General features: G+C 45.0%; 1 protein-coding gene across 2 annotated transcripts in view; it reads right to left on the minus strand.

The window, feature by feature from the left end:
• Positions 1-388: 388 nt before the first annotated feature.
• The window catches only part of PLAC1 (placenta enriched 1), a 178,881-nt gene continuing 158,186 nt past the window's right edge, over positions 389-21,083 (minus strand). For both annotated transcript variants that reach the window (XM_059158330.1, XM_059158329.1), the window contains exon 2: positions 389-1,255. In XM_059158330.1, coding sequence (XP_059014313.1) covers positions 568-1,197 — 630 coding nt within the window. In that variant the 5' untranslated portion in view covers positions 1,198-1,255 and the 3' untranslated portion in view covers positions 389-567. The remainder of the gene's footprint in view (positions 1,256-21,083) is intronic.

Genomic DNA, 21,083 nt, shown 5'->3' on the forward strand with positions numbered 1-21,083 from the left:
AACTCCTTTCAAAGTGCTGTCCATCTGGGACTAAGTAGAAGATCCAGTCCTGGGCCTCAGGAGCTTACCATTTAGTCGGTGGCATGTGACTCAAGTGATACTTAGAACCGTTCGTGGTTTCTGAATCACTCATAGAATCTGTGTCTCCCATGGATGAAAAGTGGTGCAGCCATTGATCAGACTAAGAAGAAGGTGTGCGGGTCAGGGCTAGGTTGGGAGGTACAGAGTGTAAGAGAAACGGGTCCTGAAAGGGAGCTCAATCATCCTAGACAGAGGAGACTGGGCACTAACTTTTGTAAAGCCCTCAGAATGGTGTCTGGCCCCCAGTGAAAGTTATATATGTGTTTATCAAATAAAAATGCTGAACTGATATTTTTATGCCATCAAAATTTATTTAAAAAAAAAGATATAAAAATATAAAACAATTTTATTCATGAAATAACCATGAGCTGCCCTCTCTCAAAGGCACTGATAAGGGGGCTACCAACAAACTTATTTGTCTAATAATAGAAAATATTATATACTAATGTTAGAAAAAGCTCCCAAGGGACTCCTCAAACCCGGCGATCACATGGACCCAGTGGGATCATCCGAGTGAAGGGACCAGTCCTCAGAAAGATCCACAAAAGCAGGGTGCTGGCCCTCCTGAGCCTCTGCTTGGCCCTGCGGGGCCTGGACATGCTCTTCTTCGCCGAATACGCAGGGCGGACAGTCGCAGTTGGGCCTTTGGCTGGACTGAGACAAGGTGAACACGTCATAGCTCGCCCCGCCGTGTTGGGCTGTAGTGACTGTCCCATTGGCTACTCTCACCGGGCAGGGTGGAGGGAGCCACGGGGACTGCCGGGGAGCAGTGCAGGACACAGGGATCATGTACTTAGAAGAAGTCCCCTTCGAAGCGTAGTGCAGCTCCGAGCTGTAAATAACCATGTCCAGGGAGACAGCCTTGGCCCGGATGCCGCACTCGGTGACACGGTAGGTGAACTGGTAGGCGTGTGGCTGAACGTGGTTGGCAGGGCAGCCCAGACCCAAGTGTAACTCATGGAAGTGCACGTAGACGTCGTTATTCAGCATGAACGGGTGCACAGTGACCATGAACCAATCTATGGAGCACAGCACGGTCATTGGACTTTGTGCAGCACAGGCCAGAAACACACAGGTAAGGAGGACCATCCCTGCTATCAACTGGAGAGCCTTCATGCCTGGGGCGGATCAGGTACGGACGTTCCGGAAACAGAAAGCTGGCTGGTGAGGATTTCTAGAGCACACAGAGACACAAAGACACATCATCTTATCTCTTGTTAAAAGTTCAAACACAATCTTTTTTTTTTTTCTTTTTAAACAGAAGTATTTTCAAAAGGTTAAGAGAGTGGGACTTAAGTGTTCTCTGAACAAAGGTGAGGTGATGGATGTGTTTATTTGATGAAAGAGAGAAAGAGAAAGAGAGAGAGCACACAAACAGGGGGAGGGGCATGCAGAGGGAGAAGCAGGCCCCCCACTGAGCAGAGATTCCGGATATGGGACTCAATCCCAGGCCCCCGAGATCATGACCTGGGCTGAACGTAGACACTTAACCGACTGAGCCACCCAGGCGCCCCTCAATATCCTGTACTTTTATTTGTCAATTCTACCTCGATAAAACCGAAAACAAAGAAAACAGAGAAAAGGAAAACATTCTTGTGAGAGAGAACAGAATTCCAGTTTCGTTGTTGGAACTCACGTGGTGACAGATGACCCCAGTGGTTTCTCTAAGTGGTTTCTCTAAGAGGTTTTATAGTGCTGTTTCAGTATAAAATGCATATCCTTCATACCCAAGGAGAGTCGACCCTGGTCAGCAAAGGCATCGCGTTTTGTGCCACTCCAGCAAAGAAAATGAAACTGTTTTCACGCCAAATATTAAGGTGACAGGAGATACAGTTTAACTCAAGCCAGTGGCACCAGACCCTTCCTTAAGGGCCACCCGGGTCTTCTCATAAAGGCACCCCCTCCTTATTGCCTTGTGTGGATGAGTGACAAACATAATTAAATCAAAGCTGGAGAAGAAAATGTGGTTTATTCCTGACAACCACATTTTGAAATCTCCCCAAGGGGCTCACTTCAAACAAGCAAACAGATACTCCATCAACCATCGAGGTATCATAGTAAGAGACCCAGAAATTCCCTGATATGCCAATCAGGGCACCTTGTAAAATCATGAAACCGCAGAAGCAAAAAAATACTGCTTTTTAATTTTACGTTTTCCCATTAATGTTATACACGAAAACAATTCAAGAGCTCCAGATTTAAGAAAGCGAGTCATGGGTTTGTACCTCACACACCGATTGGTGAGGTAGCTCCTAACATCTTCTCTGTGGCCACGGTTTGCCCCTCTCTGAGTCGTATGCTTTGCTTTATAGTTTTCTTTTATGTTCACTAGTTTTTTTTTTTTTTTTAATGTCTTTTCTCTTTCAATGGAAAGCTCTGTGGCCACTTCCTAGCCCTACTGCCTTTTACCTCCTAAAGAGTGGCGGGGAAGATGGGGAGAAAAACGAGCCAGGCTCAGGACAGACGTCGAAAACCCAGTATCAGAAGGAGGTGACAAATGACCCAAGAAGGAAGGAAGATGAGTATCATCAAATATTGTCCAACTCCACTTTCGTTTTAAAAGTGAAAATGACATAAATCAAATAGAAACGTGCCTAAAAACTTCCGAAGGTAATGGATATGCCCAAGTGTGGGGTCTGTCTTTTGTACTAAAATGCATCCCAAGACATTTCTGTCCAGTGGCAAAAAGGCAGCTCTTTCTCTTCCTTTGATAGGGAGGAACTTGCTGCATCTTTGCTGGGAACCATGGCGTAAGGGGCTCACTGGAAAAGTGCCGTGGCCCGCATGAAAGGCTTTGTTTCTAAGTCAGGCACTTCGATCTGATGGGTATGGATCTCACCTCCCTATCTCTCTCAGGAATGGCGCTTCATTCTCTCCCGGGGCTGTTGGGTGTAGAGATAAGTCTAAGGTGTCTCCCTGGCTCCTTCCTTCCCTCTTTCTTCCCCTCTTGGTTCTGGTGTCTCTCCTGGGACTGCCTTTTTGTCTTGAGTAAAGCAGAAAACGGAAGCTGCAGCAAGGAAACAGAGAAGCAGACCCTCTTGCCCCTCCAAAAACCACAACAAACAAAAGAGCAGCGACAACAACAAAACGCAAGTCAACTGCGATGCCAGCGGGTCTTGGAAGATGACTCAACAGGGACATAACAAACCGCTTGCTCTGGAATGAGGCCTGATACTTGCTGACGTCATCCCTCCATCCCCAGCGTGCTCTCCCCTCCGTCCCGGTCTCTCGGAGCCCACCCGAGCATGTCCCACCCTCTGTCGCCTCTTCTCTGCCCTTCATGTCATCTCATAACCAAGACCTATTTGCCCTGAACAAAAAGCTCCCCCTTTAAGGAGATCCTAGAACAGGCCAAAGAAACAGTCCTTCTCTTCCATTTTGGTTATCCCAACCCAAAACTGAGAACCAAGTTCAAGGCTGGGTTCTTGTGTGGGGAAGCTCAGCCTGCCCTTCCTCCAGCATCTTCCCTTTCCCCACCCCCTCTCACTCCTCCCCTCCTTCATGCATAATCCAAAGAGGGTTATAAAAAGCCCAGGAGTCTCCAAGAAACAAGACTGCTGGGCCCCAAGCAAACATTTGAGACACCTCACTCTCTGCACTGAATCAGTAACCTCGCTGAGCTTGGGGGTGCATTTAGCACAAATCTCCAAACTCAGGACCATCTCCCTGTTCTCTGATTTTTCACAGGTAGGAGCAGAGGGTCACGCGAGGGGACCAGTCCGCGGAGACACCTCTGTATGCGACAGCACACCTTCGTGCTCGGAGGAAACTTAAAAGCAAAGTCTGTGGGACCACATGCGAGACTGTGTGTCTCGGAGAGGGAGCAGTGGGGGGACCAGGAGGAGAGCAGAATGTACTTGCTAATGAGCTTGCTAACCCCAGCTCGGTGCCACACTTCAGGAGTTATTCTGTTTTGTTGAGGACAGGTCATTAGCACTGGGAACCACCCCCCTTCCTGCTGCCCAGGGTATAGGGCGCGCGCGTGTGTGTGTGTGTGTGTGTGTGTGGGGGGGGTGATAAGTCATTCCCAACACTGTGAGAAATCATCGGGTCAGCTGGCTTTTCTAACTTCTAGCTGAGGCGTGGCGGCAGAGTGGGACCAGACAGATGAGGGACAGGGGGGCTCTGCTCAGTGGCAGAAGAGGAAGAAGGCTGAGAAGAAGGCCGAGGCGCTACAGATGGGAAGGCTGTGAATGTGTGTTTTGGGGGCGGGGTGCCAAATGGAAGGTACTTTTCACCATCCTTGGGGCTGTGGACAGAATCCCTTTTAAAGTCTCCAGAAATCTTCAGAGCTAAGGGGAGCTGAGGCCAAGGAAGAAATAAAAGCAGAGAAGGGAGTGCTCACCTTGGGACCACTGTCCAGCTTCTTGAGGAGGAGGAGGAGAAGGAGGAGGAGGAGGAGGCTGGGCATTGAGAAAGCACGTCTCTGGGTCTCTATTACCATAGCCCCATTTTGACTTGATTGCAAATTAGCCCCACGACATTCCAGAAGCAATGAGTTTCAGCGTTGGGCTATTGGTACAAGCCGTCCTGAACTGAGCTCTAGAGGCCCGCAGACCCAAGGCTGCTAATGGCACCTGGATGCAAAATGTTTGCTTACCCTGCAGCGACAGAGTACAGTAGCTTTTCTGTTTCTCTACATGTGGTCTATGAATATATCTTTTCCATTAGTTCCTTTGACAGAGTTTTCCTCCTTGCCTTCTTATTTGTCAAGAACTCCCTAATAAGCCTGATTATTAAAAAATCTTATTCATTCATTCATTCCTCTTTTACATTTCAAAAAATCATGAACTGTTCCACTTTGGGAACAGGAACTCTATTTCATGTCTTACAAGAAAGAGATTGGATATTGGCATAAACACAGAGCATTTCTAATCTCGGGAAGAAACGACGCTTTTTGAAAGAGACAAAAGCTGCAGACCAAATTAGTTTTGTGCTGTTTGTGTTTGGTGAGAGCAGACAGGACTTTTTTTTTTTTTTTTTTTTTGCCTTCCCATCTCCTCTGATGTCGTTAGAGACACATATGAACCCTTTGCATGGGGACTGGGGAGGGGAATTAGCTAAACATTTCCACATCTGGTTTTGGAACGGTTTCAAAAAAGAACTCCACTCCATAGGCTCCTGGAAGCTTTTGGGGTCGACAGTTATTTATTTTTAAAATTCAGCATAGTTATCAATTGTATATTGTTTTCCCAGAATCTTGTTGTCAAAACAAAAGGAAACAGAGGGGAAAAGGAAACTCCAAAGCAGTATGCAATTATCTCAGGGAAATAGAACTGTCAGGCTTTTGATTTGCAGCGAAGTTGGTTCGCTCTGTTGCAGCTGATGCGAAGAAAAATGAATGTGAGTTGGAGCAAAGATCCTTTCACAAAACAAGAAACAGAAAAAAGGCTCCTAACACTTTGTGAACTCTGTAGTTCAGAAATTCAAATTGTCACTCACTGCGTCCTGCCGACCTCCTCCAGGTTTGGGAGGCATTTAAAATGGAAGTTCTTTTGATAAAGCCCCGTTTTAAAGAATTCCTTGGTTCACTGCTCTCAAAGAAAGTGAGGACTGTGATTATATTAATGACGTTGAAGGTCCATTAAAGGGAGTTTGAAAGTTAAAAAACTACTTTTGGTGGAATTTACAGGAATTGGAAAGAACCTGGGTCCGGTTCAGCTTGCCTGCCTCGCGAAGTTCTTCATCATCGTGCGTGGAAGAAGAATTATGAACTGCTACCGCTTAACAATGCCCACTTTCTCAACAGAGGAAAACACCTTGCCTCAACCCTAGAAAAGGCTTCATTAAAATTAAATGAAAAGGTAGTCATTAAAAACAGGGTTTTCTGATTCTGAGAGTAACTGCAGAAAAATGGATAGATGCAGAAAAGAAAACACTTCTGAATCTTTAAAGTAACCATTATTAAATTTTTTGCTTATACATTTCTGGATTTTCAGGATACACACACACACACTTATATGTATAAAATATATTTAATATATATTTAAAATATAATTAATAATATATTTAATATATATAAAATATATATTTATATATAACAAATATATTTTTTATATATTATCTATGTTATAGATGATAGACATTTTATATGTATACATATTATATGTATACATATACATATATATATACATACAAAATTTAAAAAGCCAAGGCTTTTTGAAAGCTGTTTTTAATTTTTGACATTGAATTTGAAAGCAATCAAAGCATTATTTTTATTTGGGCCGTCTGATTTTGTTCTTATAATCTGTTAAGCTATCAAACATAGTTTAAATGTCATGGTTCATCTCACGAATTTTCACACAAATAAAGGTTGCGAAATAAACAAGAGCCCAAGCTCCGTGTAAGAGAAGTTTTCGTTGGGTCACAACTTTCGTTACTAATAGGTGCATGGTCTGATGTGAAGTGAAACCATCACGAGGCTACACAACAAGGGTAAACCCTACCCTGACGGAACAGAAGTACTTCCAAATAAATACAGAAAGCCATACTTTAGTGGAAGTTGCAAATATCAGGTCATGGGAACTCCTTCCCCGTCGTTCAGAGAAGCTGATTCAGTGTGATTTTAAAGCTGAACGAAGGGATGGATTTCATAATCTCCCTGAAATGTAAGGAAAATCCCCAAGGCATGCCTGTGATTCAGTTTATATTTTAATTTAATAATTTATTTGAGTTTGATTTTTTTTTTCAGAAAACTACACCCTTTGCCACAAAGCCCCAGAGTCCCTTCTCGCTTTAAAAGACAAGGTGAGTTTGTGTCTGTGCTGAGCGCCCAGCCCCACCGCAATGGCACCGCAGCTGTATTTTAACCCACTAGCCATCTCTGGGGGGCTCTGCCCAGACCAGATAAAGGCCTATTCGCCCGCGATGATTTCCTGATGTTAATGACGGAAGGCAGGGATCGCATCAGATGCTCCTTCAAGGGCTTCGCCACCCTCTTTGATACACCTGTGTCAATAAATGAGGGCTCTAGATGGCTTCCAGAAATGGCCAGTCACATTCCTCTCTCCCTTTCAAAGCTGGGATTTTTGGGTACAGGCTTTCTTAATGCGAGGTGCACATATACGGCCCTAGTGGAGGATGGCTTAAGTCCAAATCAAACCGCGGTTGACTTTATAGGCTGTTGGGCTGATTTTTAACTGACTTGACCCAATATGCACCTTTCCCAAACCCAGAGCCTCCTTATGCATATGTCCCACCCAGAACGTGGCTACTTGGTACATGTGTGCACATCCTGACTGAGGACATTCATGATCCCTTGGCTTCTGAGTGGGAGAAAAGATTTAGAAAGGGTTCCTTTGATAGGGAGGCTGGTGACCATTGTCACCCTCCAATTTGGGAGGCATGCTGTATGTTAGGGTAGGTAAAGATGCATTGCTCTGGACCTGGGACAGCACAGGAAGAGCAAATCATGCACGTGTGTGCTTGCGCACACACACAGATGGATGGACAGACAGACACATGAAGGAGAAAGGAAAGGCCAAATCTGTTCCTGCCTTTGCCCTGATGCCTCCTGTTTTTCTCCGTTCCTTAGTCATTGGACTGTAAATTCCTTAAGGAACTGGGTCTTGGTCTACTACGTATCTGATCAAACCCAAGTACTCAGTAAATATTTATTGTATGAAAGAATGAAGGAATCAATGAATGACAACCAGCCACTTGCTGCCATGCTTTGTCGTCAAGGGTCAAGGGTCAAGGTTTCCACTCACTGATGCCAAGGGCTTTACATCTGCTCAGCACAATGGTACTCACTGTCTTCTCAATGAGCTCCTGGCCAGTTGTTCCTGCTAAAGCCAGAACTTCTCTAATCTCCCCCATCCCTGGTCACTGTCTTCCTTCTGTTGAGCACCCAAACCACCAATATCAGCATGCCTGGGGTCAGCCGCAGATCCACAGGCTATCCCCATGCTGATGGTCTCGAGCAAGTACACTCGGTCCACCTCTAGAGAAAAGACAAAGTGCAACTGTCCTCTGCTCTGGCTCTACCTGGGAGCCAGGCATATATATATAGGTATATATATATATATATATGGTTGTATATATATACCATATATGGTGTGTGTGTGTGTATATATGTATATAGAGAGATATCTTTCTCTCTCTCTCTCTCTCTATATATATCCATATATATGTATATAGAGAGATCTCTCTCTTTCTATATATATAGGGAGATCTCTCTCTCTCTCTATATATATAGGGATATATATATGTGTATATATAGATATATATATATAGATCTATAGATCTATATATATATCTATAGATCTATAGATCTATATATATATCTATATCTATATATCTATATCTATATATATATATCTTAAGCCTTAGCATAAGTACAGTATATATATATATAGATAGATATATCTATATCTATATCTATATATCTATATCTATATATATCTATATATAGATCTATAGATCTATAGATCTATATATAGATATATATATAGATCTATATATATATATAGATATACACACACACATACATAGATATATATATATATACCATATATGGTGTATATATATAATATATATATACGTATGATAACATATAAATAAATAATCAAAAGTAAATACGTAATATACAGATGTTAAAATATGAAATACTGACCTATTATTTTAACAAAAAAAAGAGGTCTCTTTTGCCCTGACAATCTATCATTCCCTTAACAAAGAATAAAGAACTCTTATGAAGTTTTTCTCAAGGGCCAAGACTTGAAATATATGTATATAATATATGCAAATATATTCATTATATAATATATAATCCTCCACCCCTGGTCACTGCCTTCTTCCCTTCTATATCTTTATCTATTTAATATATATTATATAATATTATATATAATATATAAATATATTTATTATATAAAATTATAAATATAATTATATATTTCATGTAAATTTATATTTATATATAAGATATATAAATATATAATGTATATAACATATATAAAATATAAATATACAATATATATACAATATAAAATAAATATAAATTTATATAGATATATATAAACAGAATGGGGGTGGTGGTGTAGTTAGGGTGATGTCAGGAAGACTTTTCTGTTCTAAAAGTTGTCCACAGCTGCATGGAGACAGCAGGTATGCAACTGAGTATTCTTGGCTCCTCGTAGGCATTCAGGCAGAGGCTGGATGGGTACTGGTCAGGATGGCTGGAGAGGACATTCCTGTCCAGGGCAGGAGGCGGGGGGTTGGGCGGGGGCAGGGGATAGATTACAGGGTCTTGAAAGTTCTATCATAGGATGCTGCATGTGTGTTCCCATGTGTGCGTTCATGATGCGTTCAGAATTATGTATAATGTGCTCATAATTAGCATGTGTATCATAAACACAGGCATGGGAGAACACACACACACACCCCATGCATGCATAGGTTATGTATACCCGTCTTCTTTTGAAAGTGTCACAATGTCATTGATGCCCAAAGCGTCTACACCTGACACATAGAAGACCACGCAGTCCCATTCAGTGTGGCTAACTCAGCTTTAAATGTCAGGGGGTGGGGGGGCGCAGCAGGATGATCTCTGAAAGCCCCTTACCAGGAGTGCTCTTTCCAAACTTCTGGCCCTAGATTCAAAAGGCTGGGGCTCTGCTCCTTGGAACTTCTTCCATGGACGTCCTAGAACAGCTGTGCTCTCTCCTGTTATCTCCCTAGATCCTTACTGCTCTCCCGTAAGGGTCCCCAAAGACAGGCATTGCACGTTGGAACTGTGCAAATGGAAGCCCAGAAGGGCAGAAAGCCTTGGCCAAGATCAAGGTTGGAGAAATGCACCGGGGCCTCCGGCCCTCCCAACAGCCTGCCTGGCTTGTCTCTCCCCTTTAATACCATATACATGGCAGAGTTCTGCTGCAGTGTCTGATGGGGGCCCAGTGATTCAGGACACCGAGACACAAGCAACTCCCACTCAGCCAAGGTCGCTAAGCAAACCAAAGTCCCAAGGGCCTCTGGGAGCAACTTCTCACAGCTGGGGAAAAGGTGAGTGAAGCTCTAAGATGGCAAGTGGCGGTGAGGGGTAAGGACCAAGCTTTGTAGAACCAGCCGAGATGCGCAAAAGACGAGAGGAAGGATGGAGTATGAACAGATGGGAGATGGCAGACCCCGTTAGACCCCAGCACAGCGGGGAGTCTGTGCTTCCCTGTCCCCTTCTCGCTTGATCAAGTTTTCTTTTCATTCCTGACTTTCGGAACAAGGACGGAACCCGAGTCCACCCATTAGCCGGGGCTGTTCATCAGAGGCAGCTGCCTGACCGTAGAGAATAAAATTCCTTTGAAGAAGGAAGGAAGGAAACGAACATTTATTGAAGTTAGGAAACTTGCTAAAGACACAGAGCTTGTAAATGGCAAAGACAGGACTGGAAGCATCTGCCAAGCTCACGGAGCTTCCCTAGTTTTCTTTCTAGTATATTCCACCACTGGGAAAGTATTTTTAAAAAGAGGGCATACAACAGCATAGATTGTTTATGGGGATCAGAGTCTAGGGTGATGGGAAGGTGGGAGAAATTAATAGCTTTTCAAGCAGGGGAAATGGAGTGGGGGGGGGGCGGGGAAGAAAGGCCATAAATGAGAGACAGAAATTCCAAGGCACCGGGAGAAGATCAGTCTAGATCACTGTTTATATTTTATCACTCCTTATATTTTAGACTTCTTGAGAACAAGCAGTCATTTCTGATTTCCATGTAACACATTTATTCCAGAAGCTGAGCGCGTTAACCCAGCACATAATGAACCTTCGGACACACTGTCTATTCAGGCTTTCCCAATCTAGTTTGACAAGGGAAACATGTATGGCTTCTGTACAAAGCAACCAGATACGGCAACCCCAAGCTATGAAGAATGGCCTGCAGGCTCACCCAATAAATCTTTCTGAATGGAAAAAGGGTACCACGCATTCCCCAACTCTCACATTTGTTACGGAAAGTGGGGGAATCACATAGTCCCAATTCCATGCTGAGGACAGAGACTGTGTCTTTTTCTGATTTCTTCATGTCTTTAAAAAGAAAGCTGGGTTTTTGTTTGTTTGTTTGTTTAAACCAAGCCTGGATGTTTGGGAAGCTCCAGACAGTTCTCGGGTGAGAGCGCAGGGTTGGGGAACAGACAGCCAAATGTAGACTCAGAGGGGAATTTTACCTCAGAACCGTGTTCTACACAACTAGGGCTGGGTTGGATTTTCACAAACATTTTCGTGTGCACTTAAGAAAAGAAAGAAAGAAAGTGATAGGGCTGGGTGCTCTCTCTTCCTAGTCGAAGCCCTTAGCTGGAGACGTTACAGAAAAGAATTGAGTTTATTTCTCTCCAATAATACCATCTGGCGCTCTCTCAGTCTCTGTATGAAGAATCTTACATTGTTCGAGCCATGCTCTGGCTCATAATACAAGTGGGACAACTGTGGCACCCACCTGTTCCAAATCAAGACTGGCGTATTAAGATCGGCAGTGCTGACCCATTAGAAGGGCCCGGGGATTAGCATGTTCGCATCAGGACAATAACCGAAACAGGTGCTCATTCCGTGGGTGGTTCGGAGTCATTTTTCTGGCTGCCTAGAGGTAGAAGCTGAAATAGAATAAGTCCTCGAGGGCATGAACCCCCCCTCCCCTTGCAGACAGGGGATGGGGAGTGTCTTGCTTCCTTGGAAAATGGAAAGAGAAACTCTTGGCACAAAAAGGCAGCTGCCTTGGCCCTTTGGTGGTTGTGCCATGGCACGAGGGAGAGTATGAAGGATTAAAGAAGTATGAATGATTGTCTCTGTCAGAGGATATGGTCATTCAGGAAGGTGATGTGCGTGTAGATTTGGAATCTCTAAATAAGCAATACTTTTAAAACGGCCATCTTATCATTATTTGTAAAATAAACTGATTTTCAGAGAGGAAGCCTTCTCTTTGGCCTCCCTTTTTGAGATTCTGTTTGTGAGAGATTGTAGACGTGGTTGGGGGGTATTTTTTGGTTTAAGTCAAGTTTTAGGTAGCATTTATTACTTCTAAATATGAGAATTTCTGGCTTTATTTCGCCTTTGTCTTAAGATTCCATGAACCCATAAGGGTGACTGAAAATCTGATGTTCATATATTCTGGTTCTTCTGTTTTGTTTCTAAGATTTTTAAAAATTTATCTGACAGAGAGAAAGAGAGAGAGCGAGCACAAGTAGGCAGAGAGGCAGGCAGAGAGAGAGGGGGAAGCAGGCTTCCTGCTGAGCAAAAAGCCCAATGCGGGGCTCGATCCCAGAACCCTGGGATCATGACCTGAGCCGAAGACAGAGGCTTTAACCCACTGAGCCACTCAGTCATCCCCATATTCTGATTCTTATTGCCCCTTTCTAGACACATCATTGGGACTTCCAGGTTTGGCTAATTGGAACTGGGGCTAATAAGTGGCCTTAGTGAGGAGGTTTTGGAGGAGACAATGACTTAATTCATCTTAAAGGGCACGAAGGGATGAGACTGTTATGGACAGAAAAGGGGTGAGTAAGAAGACATTATCTGAAAGCAGTAGAGTCCTGGAGGGTTTATGGCAGGACAGTGCAGGAGATAAGTGGCTTTGATGTGTCACAGAGACCTGAGTGAAACTGTGCTCTGGTTTTACTAGCTGGGAACTCTTGGGAATGTTACTTTTTTTTTTAAAGGCTTTATTTTTGTACCCATGCGCACAAGAGAGAGAAAGAGAGCGAGACGAGGGCAGAGGGAGAAGCAGAGGCCCCCACTGAGCAGGGAGCCCGATACGGGGCTCCATCCCAGGACCCGGAGATCATGACCTGAGCTGAAGGCAGACATTTACCCCACTGAGCCACCCAGACACCCCAAATTTCTTCCTTCCTTCCTTCCTTCCTTCCTTCCTTAGAGAGAACGAGAGTACGCATGAGCGAGGTGGGAGGGGCAGAGGGAGAGAGAGAGGATCTTAAGCAGGCTCCATGCCCAGCATGGAGTCCCACATGGGGCTTGATCTTGTGACCCCGAGATCCTGACCTGAGCTGAAACCAAAAATCGGATGCTTAACTGACTGTGCCACCCAGGCACCCTGAGGGCGTGTTACTTTCTAAGCGTTGTCTTCCTCATTTGGAAAATGAAGATAATAAAACTAATAGCCTTAATGCTTCATCAATTACAGAAGACCCTGGGTGTAAAACGGCTCTGTAGAGTTCCTGACCCCCAAGCCTTTGATAAACGGGAGCTACTGTTGACAATTATAATTGGTGCACGCAGAAACTCAAGTAAACCACACTGAAACGAACTTCACAGCACGTGGGAGCAGCTCCTAATCTATTTTTGTGTGGACGTCTGCAAAACACTGAGTTTCTTGAACGCCTGGGAGTTGGAGATATCCGGATCGAAGCTTGAACTGGGGCTCTGTCCCATCCTCGCTGTGTGACCTTGGGCAAGTCACTTGCCTCTCCTGGCCTCTGTTTCCTCATCTAAAGCAGGACCAGTCAGAATGGAGGACTGAGTGAGGTATGAGGAACGGCACGTACCGGGCCTGGCAGAGAGCGAGGGCCCGATAAATGGGAATTATAGAAGAGGCCTGTGCAGACAGCCTGGCTACAGCCTCCCCCCCCCCCCCGCCACCTCCCTCCGCCCCCTTGTTAGTCCCAACTAGAGTGCCATCAATCTGCCACTCTCCTTGGGGGTTGCCGGAAATTCCTGGCGCAGATGTCTCCTACGGGGACGGATTTTGGATATCCCTCCATCCACCCCTGTTACCACTGAATTATGGGGGGAGAGAAAAGGAGAGAAGAACCATTGAGAGGGCGAGGAGAAAACAAACGTCTTCTGTATACTCCTGCCCTGGCGAGCCCAGGCGTATGCCTGAAATAGGTGTTCGGTAAACACTTGAGGAATGTATGCACAAATGAATGAAAGGGCAAGGTGGCAGGCAGGCATCCGGGAACAGACAGCGGGAGATGCGAGTCATGGCAAACCCTCCCCGGCTCGGTCAGCACAACATCTCTGTCTTGGGGGCCTCCCCTGGCCCGGGCCATGGCCAACCCCCAAAGCCCTCCTTCCTTTTGCACAGGCTAGTGCGATAGCCCCTTTCAAGATCCCCAGACAGAAGCTTGAGGGTGGCTCAGGGATCCCCACTTTGGGTCTAGAGCCCCCGAGGCTCCCTGCTGTGGGCGGAAAATAGCTTCATTCTAAGGTGGGTCTCAGCGAGCTCCTCGAGGGACCTCCTGATGTCATCCCTTCCACCATTAGGAGACTCCTTCCTGGTCCCAAGACCAGTGGATCTGTCGCCTGGCACCCGACTTCTGGGTCTTGGGACCAGGTCCAGCCGTGATTCATGTACAAATGAGTGCGGACAACCGTACGCACAGGTAGAGCGACACAAGCATGGGACACTCCCGTGCAGACCGCAGAAGGGACTGAGGCCGAGGACGATGCTTTTTATGGGCACCATTTAAAACCTTACGTGCTGTGGTTTCTCAGCGCCTTTCATGAGCTCAATTTCTGTTCTGACATTTGTTTCAAATAAGGTTTCCTTCCATAAAAATACCACTTAAGGACACACACGCAGAATAGGCATTTCGCTTTTCCTGGGTGTTAAATATTTTATTTGATGTGCTGATTTTCCAACCACATGGCTGGGGAAATTAATATACACTTAATTGCCTGTGTGACAACCTCTCAACACCGAAGCGGCCGAGATTTGGATCCTGAACCCTTAATTCTTTACCTCTTGTTCCCTGTGAGCTCCCAGCCTGGTTTTCACACCCAACCTCCAGCTACCTACAAATTCAACTGACGGCACATAAAAGCAGGCAAAACATCTCAAATAAAAAAAAAAAAAAAAGAAAAGAAAGAAAGAAAGAATGAATGAATGAATCAATAAGGAATTGGAAAAAGGGTGTGATAATTCTGCCTTACACGATGCCATTTTATAAAAGTAAAGAAAATATTTTAAAACGACCCCTTAAGTCAGTCCTTTCGAACACATGGAGCTTCCGGATTGGTTCCAAACTCACACCACCTCCGGCTCCGTCTGAGGTTCTGGGGGTCTGACTCAGCACACTGAGAGCCAGGGGTCTCTATAAGTTGCACTTTTATTGTGAAAAAAAAAAAAATACTGGAGAAACCCGGGGCTGGCTTCCAAGGTGGGCAGTTCTAGCTCAGGGGTTGGTGGATGAGCCCCCAGGGAGTGTGTGGAGGGGACCCCAGGGTGGGGGTAAATTTGGCGGAGAGCAGCCGCAGGAGGGGACAGCTTCCATGGAAGGCAGAATTGAAAATCAGACTTCTGTACAGAACTGTTCAAACTGACCTGAGTGGGGGTTGAATTCTATCCCTTGGTATATGTTACTGGCTTCTGCTTTGGCATTAGATGCCCGAGGAGTGGGGGAGTGAGCCAGGGCCACAAAGAAAGACCTTGGCCTTCTTCTGGAGTCACACCATTACTGGGGGGATCTCAGGACCCAAAGGTGGCAAGTCTCATGTGACCTTCCCTTCAATGCAATGTTTTGATGGAACTTAGCAGCAAGACTATACCGCCAACAGGGCTCTCATTTAAAGTAAAAATGTCCTTTCATAACGGCTGGAAAGGAGGTCTGTATACAGAGAGTATCTAGGATTTGCCCATTCCTGTAAAAAAAAAAAAAAAAAAAACAAAAAAAAACCCTTCCTGACTGTAAATCCTGTGCTCTGTAAATAATTTTTGGGTCCAAGAAGACCAACAACTGGCATCTTCCTACCCCACTGCCCTCTCCCCCGCCCCAGCCCACAGCAACGGGAGGGGGCCAAGGCATCTGCAGGCGAGGACATGACAAACAGATCCAACACACATATTTATTTAGTAAACAAGCTCATCATCTTCTAAATTTTAAAATCTGCCAGCACAGGCTTCATTTGCAAACATGCACAGCACTCCCCTTAAAGCGATTTGGTAACTGTAGCAAGAGGAGAGCCAAGTCCCTGCCCAGGTGCACAGGAGTAGCACACCTGCGGGTTTCGGAACAGAGTCTCGGCTGTTACAGGAAGGGAGCCTGGAGCTGAGCCGCCCAAGGGAGAGGGGGAGAGGGGTCAGGGAAGGAGACAGACTCCCGCAGCCAGGCCCTGTTTTTCTGGCAGCATCCAAGGTCATCATGTCACTTTCTCCTCCTCCTCCTCCTCCTCCTCCTCTTGTCTCCCTCAAACCCCCCTCCTCCTCGCTAACATTTATGGAGCACTTAGAGATAGAGAAGGCCAAGCACCTGTGTTAGAGGAAGGGACTGACACCCCGGGGCGTTTACAGGACTTGGGCCGGTGGGGCACACCCCGGCAGGTGAGCCAGGTTGAGGCCAGGCAAGATGATGCCGCCGCTGGCTCTCTCCCTACGGAAGCCATGAAGAAGGCTTGTCTCCCGAAGCCTCGCCTTGTGGGTCCCATAAAGCCCTCCATTCTCCCAGACGATTTCCTGAAGAGGGGGCCCAGGCAGAGAACAGAAAGTGGCCCAGGGTGAGGGGCGGTGCCGGCCAGAAGGTACCCCTAGATCTTTCTCTCGCTTCATTCACATGCTCCTTCTGAAGGCCTCTGTCAAGGCTTTGGGGCCCATCAGGTTATCTAGAGGCCCATCGGGCTTTCCCGTGGCAGGCAGGGTGGGGAGGCCACGGGCATTCAAATCAGCCTGGCTGTTCTTCCCTTCTCCCTTCTTATCCTCCAAGCTAGGAGAAAAGGGCAAGTTTCAGGCAGGATAAAGTGCCGGCCAACATATTTCTTGCTTTAAAGAACTGATAACGTTTTTTTTTCCTTGCTTAGGAAAATGTCGTTGAGCCCAGAAAAGCCCAAGGTATACAGGCCTGGTGCTTATCTTTTTGTTTTTGTTTTTGTTTGTTTGTTTCTTTGTTGTTGTTGTTTTTTTTTTTTTTTGGTTTGTTTGTTTTTCAGAGAACTTTGAATAAGGTTCATGCACTAAAAGTACGCCTACAGGAAAGCGGAGTCCAACCCCCTCACATAGATCGGCCTTGAGTGGGATTCGAAGAGGCCCTCCCAGGGCTAGCTGTGTTGTTGCAAACCCCTCTCATTTGCTCAGTGAGGGAAGAGGGGGCCCGGGGACTATCCTCAAGGACACAGAAAGCTTGGGCTGAAGGACGTGAGGAGAAACTTGGGATGAATTTAATCAAGAACAGCAGAAAGCAGAAGAGCAGCTTGAGAAGTTGACTTAGTATGGGGGGCGGCTGTTGGGGGGGGCAGGGAGAAAAGCAAATTCAAGCAAGGAAGGCCAGGCATGGAGGCATGGGGACAAGAGAGTGTTGAGCAAGAGTCAGTGGGGACTGACCGTGGAGCTCAGCCAGCAGGGACCTTGTTTCTCCTAAGGGACTAGGGCATGGGGGGAGCCTAGGTGGCCTGGGGCTGAATCATGGGATATTGAGAAGAAAAGGCAAGCTTCTGTGTTAAAGGCTAAACAGGTTGGACTTGTCCCTGAAATGTACTGACGTGTCACATCAGCAACCCCCTCTCTCCCCCCGCCCCAGCCCTCTGGTTGGAAGAGCGTGTGTTTCCTTACTGGCTGGTGGGGAGGGCTCCCGTGTGAGTGACAGGTAATGGAAAATCTGCACAGGCATGAAGGACAGCATTTGGGCCCTAAGGTCAAAGTCTAAAGGACAGTCGCCTCTCAAATCTTTTGTGCTCTTGCAAACTCATTCTTCCCTTGGGGGAAATACATATAGGTCATGGAAACCATAATTTTTGATACCTACCAGTTCTTATTTAGCCTGGGCAGGCACTTGGACCTAGCAAATGCTCCCTCCAACCCCTGGGCTCTACTGGAAGATATTTGGCACGATCCCTGGTGGGTGGAAAGAAAGCGTCCCCACCCCATCATGGCCACATCAGCAGTGATGTCCATATTGTCATACAAAGCACAATCAGGACTTGGATTCCATGCCTCAGAAGATGCACAGTGGGTCTCCAAAGCTCAAAGGCTAGGAAGCCATTGCTTTATGAGCATGAGCCCAGGTAGTAGACTAGTAGACCAGCAGACTTTTTACTCCAGAGCATCTCCATATCTATTCAGTCTCATCTGATGTGATGAGTGGGATAAGTCATGTTTTGTAAGAGAGAAAATAAATACACATCAAAGTCCATATTCCTTTATGGGATAGTAAATAACTATGCTTCATTGAGTCAGGGTCGTGCTACCTGTCCCCCCGCCCCCCACCTTCATTCATCCAACAAATATGTACTGAGCACTTTCTTCAGACCGGCAGCATTTCAGGTGCTGGAATATACAAAAGTGAACTAAGACAAGGTCCTTATGCTAATAGAGTTTACAGTCCCAAATCAGATACACCTTCAATAGGAAAACCCACTCATCATTATTCAACATGGAATAGTTAATCTCAACACCTGTCATTACAACTGTGATAAAATGATACCAAGACTAGGTTCAAATGGAATGAAAGTGTCTAAAACAGGGAGCTAGCCAAGTCTTGGGGTCTGGCCAGGCCTCCTGAAGAAAAGACATTTCCACATCAGTTTGCAGACTTGGAACTGGGGCTGCAGATGGGGGAGAGAGAGAGCCCATGTCAGTGGACTGGCTAAGACCAAAGTGACAGAGCTAGGGCATGGGTCCGCATATCCTGTACTTACAACTCTGTTGGCTTTATGTTCCCCTCTTCCCTGCTACTCTTTTCCTTATGCTGCTACCAGCCACCCTTTGCTCCTCTCATCTGAGTGCAACTCTGGTGGGTCTCTATTTTTCATCTTTTTTTTAAGTTCAAGTGTTATTTATATATATATATATATATATATATATATATATATATATATATATATATATATTTGCTGGTTTGTTTGTAGTCATCTCTACACCCACTGTGGGGCTCGAACTCACAACCCCGAGACTGAGAGTCACATGCTCTTCTGAATGAGCCAGCTAGGTGCCCCCATCTATCTTTCCTCTTTGAAAATAAGTCAATAGAAGCAGGATCCCATAGCATGAAAATCCTGACATCTTGGATGTGTGTGCACATGCGTGTGTCTTATAGATGTGGGATGATAACAACAGATATATAAGAAATATTGCCTTATAGCCATCAGGGAGATTCAAGTCAAAACCACACTGAGATACCACCTTACACCAGTTAGAATGGCAAAAATTGACAAGGCAAGAAACAACAAGTGCTAGAGAGGATGTGGAGAAAGGGGAATCCTCTTACACTGTTGGTAGGAAAGCAAGTTGGTGCAGCCTATTTGGAAAACAGTGTGAAGATTCCTCAAGAAATTAAAAATAGAGCTATCCTATGGCCCAGCAATTGCACTACTGGGTATTTACCCCAAAGATACAGATGTAGTGAAGAGAAGGGCCATATGCACCCTAATGTTCATAGTAGCACTGTCCACAATAGCCAAACTGAGGAAAGAGCCAAGATGCCCTTCAACAGACAAATGGATAAAGAAGATGTGGCCCATATATACAATGGAATATTACTCAGCCAGCAGAAAGGATGAATACCTAACTTTTGTAGCAACATGGACAGGACTGGAGGAGATTATGCTGAGTGAAATAAGTCAAGCAGAGAAAGTCCATTATCATATGGCTTCACTTACTTGTGGAGCATAAGGAATAACATGGAGGACATTAGGAGACGGAAGGGAAAAATGAAGGGGGGGAAGTCAGAGGGGATGACGAACCATAAGAGACTGTGGACTCTGAGAAACAAACTGAGGGCTTTTTGTGGGGAGTCAGGGGATGGGTGAGCCTGGTGGTGGGTAGTAAGGAGGGTGGGGATTGCATGGAGCACTGGGTGTTATACACAAACAATGAATCTTGGAATACTACATCAAAAACTAATGGTGACTAACATAATAAAAAATAATAATAAGAAGAAAGATACATTGCCTTAGAGATGGCCACTCCTTATCCACTGCCACAAAACTGAAATCACCTGGGGTCATTCTTTTGGCCAATTTGTCTTTTAAGTCCTAGGGAACTGAATCTAGATCATTTGTGATTAGCAGGGTGGGGATGAGGGAGTGAGGAGTGAGATCCATCCAACTTGATGTCTGTTCCTTTTCATCATACCATATTTTGTTTAACTATTCACCTACTGAAGGACATTTTGGTTGTTTCCAGTCATTGGTTATTACAAATAAAACTGCTATAAACATTCATGTACAAGATTTTGTGTGGACATAAGTTTTCATTTCTCTGGGATAAATGCCCAAGAGTGTGATTGCTGGGTCCTATGGTAATTGCATGTTTAGTTTTATAAGAAACTGCCAAACGCTTTCCCAGAGTGGCTGCAGCATTTTGTATTCCCACCAGCAGTGTCTGAGAGATCTGGTTTCCCTACATTCTCGCCAGCATTTGGTATTGTCACTACTTTTGGTCTTAGCTGTTCTAATGGGAAATTTGCATTTCCCTAATGGTTAATGATGGTGACCTTGCTTTCCTCTGTTTATCACTTGCATCTCCTCTGCTAAAATGTCTTTTCATATCCTCTGCCCATTTTCTGATTGGGTTGGTTTTTCTGTTTGTTTTTTGTTTGTCTTTCACTGTTGAGTTTTTCAAAGTTCTTCATATATTTGCGATATGAGTCATTGGTCAGATGTGTGGCTTGCAAATACTTTTGCCCACTTTGTAGCTTGTCTTTTCATCTCCTAAACAGGGTTTTCATAGAGAAAAAGTTTTTAATTTCGATCAGGTCCAATTTCTTGATTTTTCCTCTTATATATTTTGTTTTTGTAAGCAAGTCTATAACACATTTGCCTAGCCCTAGGTCCTGAAGATTTCCTCCTATGTTTATTTTTTAAAGTTTTACAGCTCTGCATTGACTCAGTTTGAGTTAATTTTTGTATAAGATATGAGACTTAGGATGAGGTTTGTGGTAGTTAATTATGGCTCCCCTTAGCTAGGCCACAGTTCCCAGATATTTGGTGAAACACCTGATGTTACTGTGAAAGTATTTTTTTTTTAAGGAAAAGATAACACTTAGTCACTTAATAAGGCAGATTTCCCTCCTTAACATAGGTGGGCCTCATCCAGTTAGATCAAGCCCTTAAAAAAAGATTGACCTCGCCCAAGA

This window comes from Mustela lutreola, chromosome X (assembly GCF_030435805.1).
Source record: "Mustela lutreola isolate mMusLut2 chromosome X, mMusLut2.pri, whole genome shotgun sequence".
NCBI classification, from domain to species: Eukaryota; Metazoa; Chordata; class Mammalia; order Carnivora; family Mustelidae; genus Mustela; species Mustela lutreola.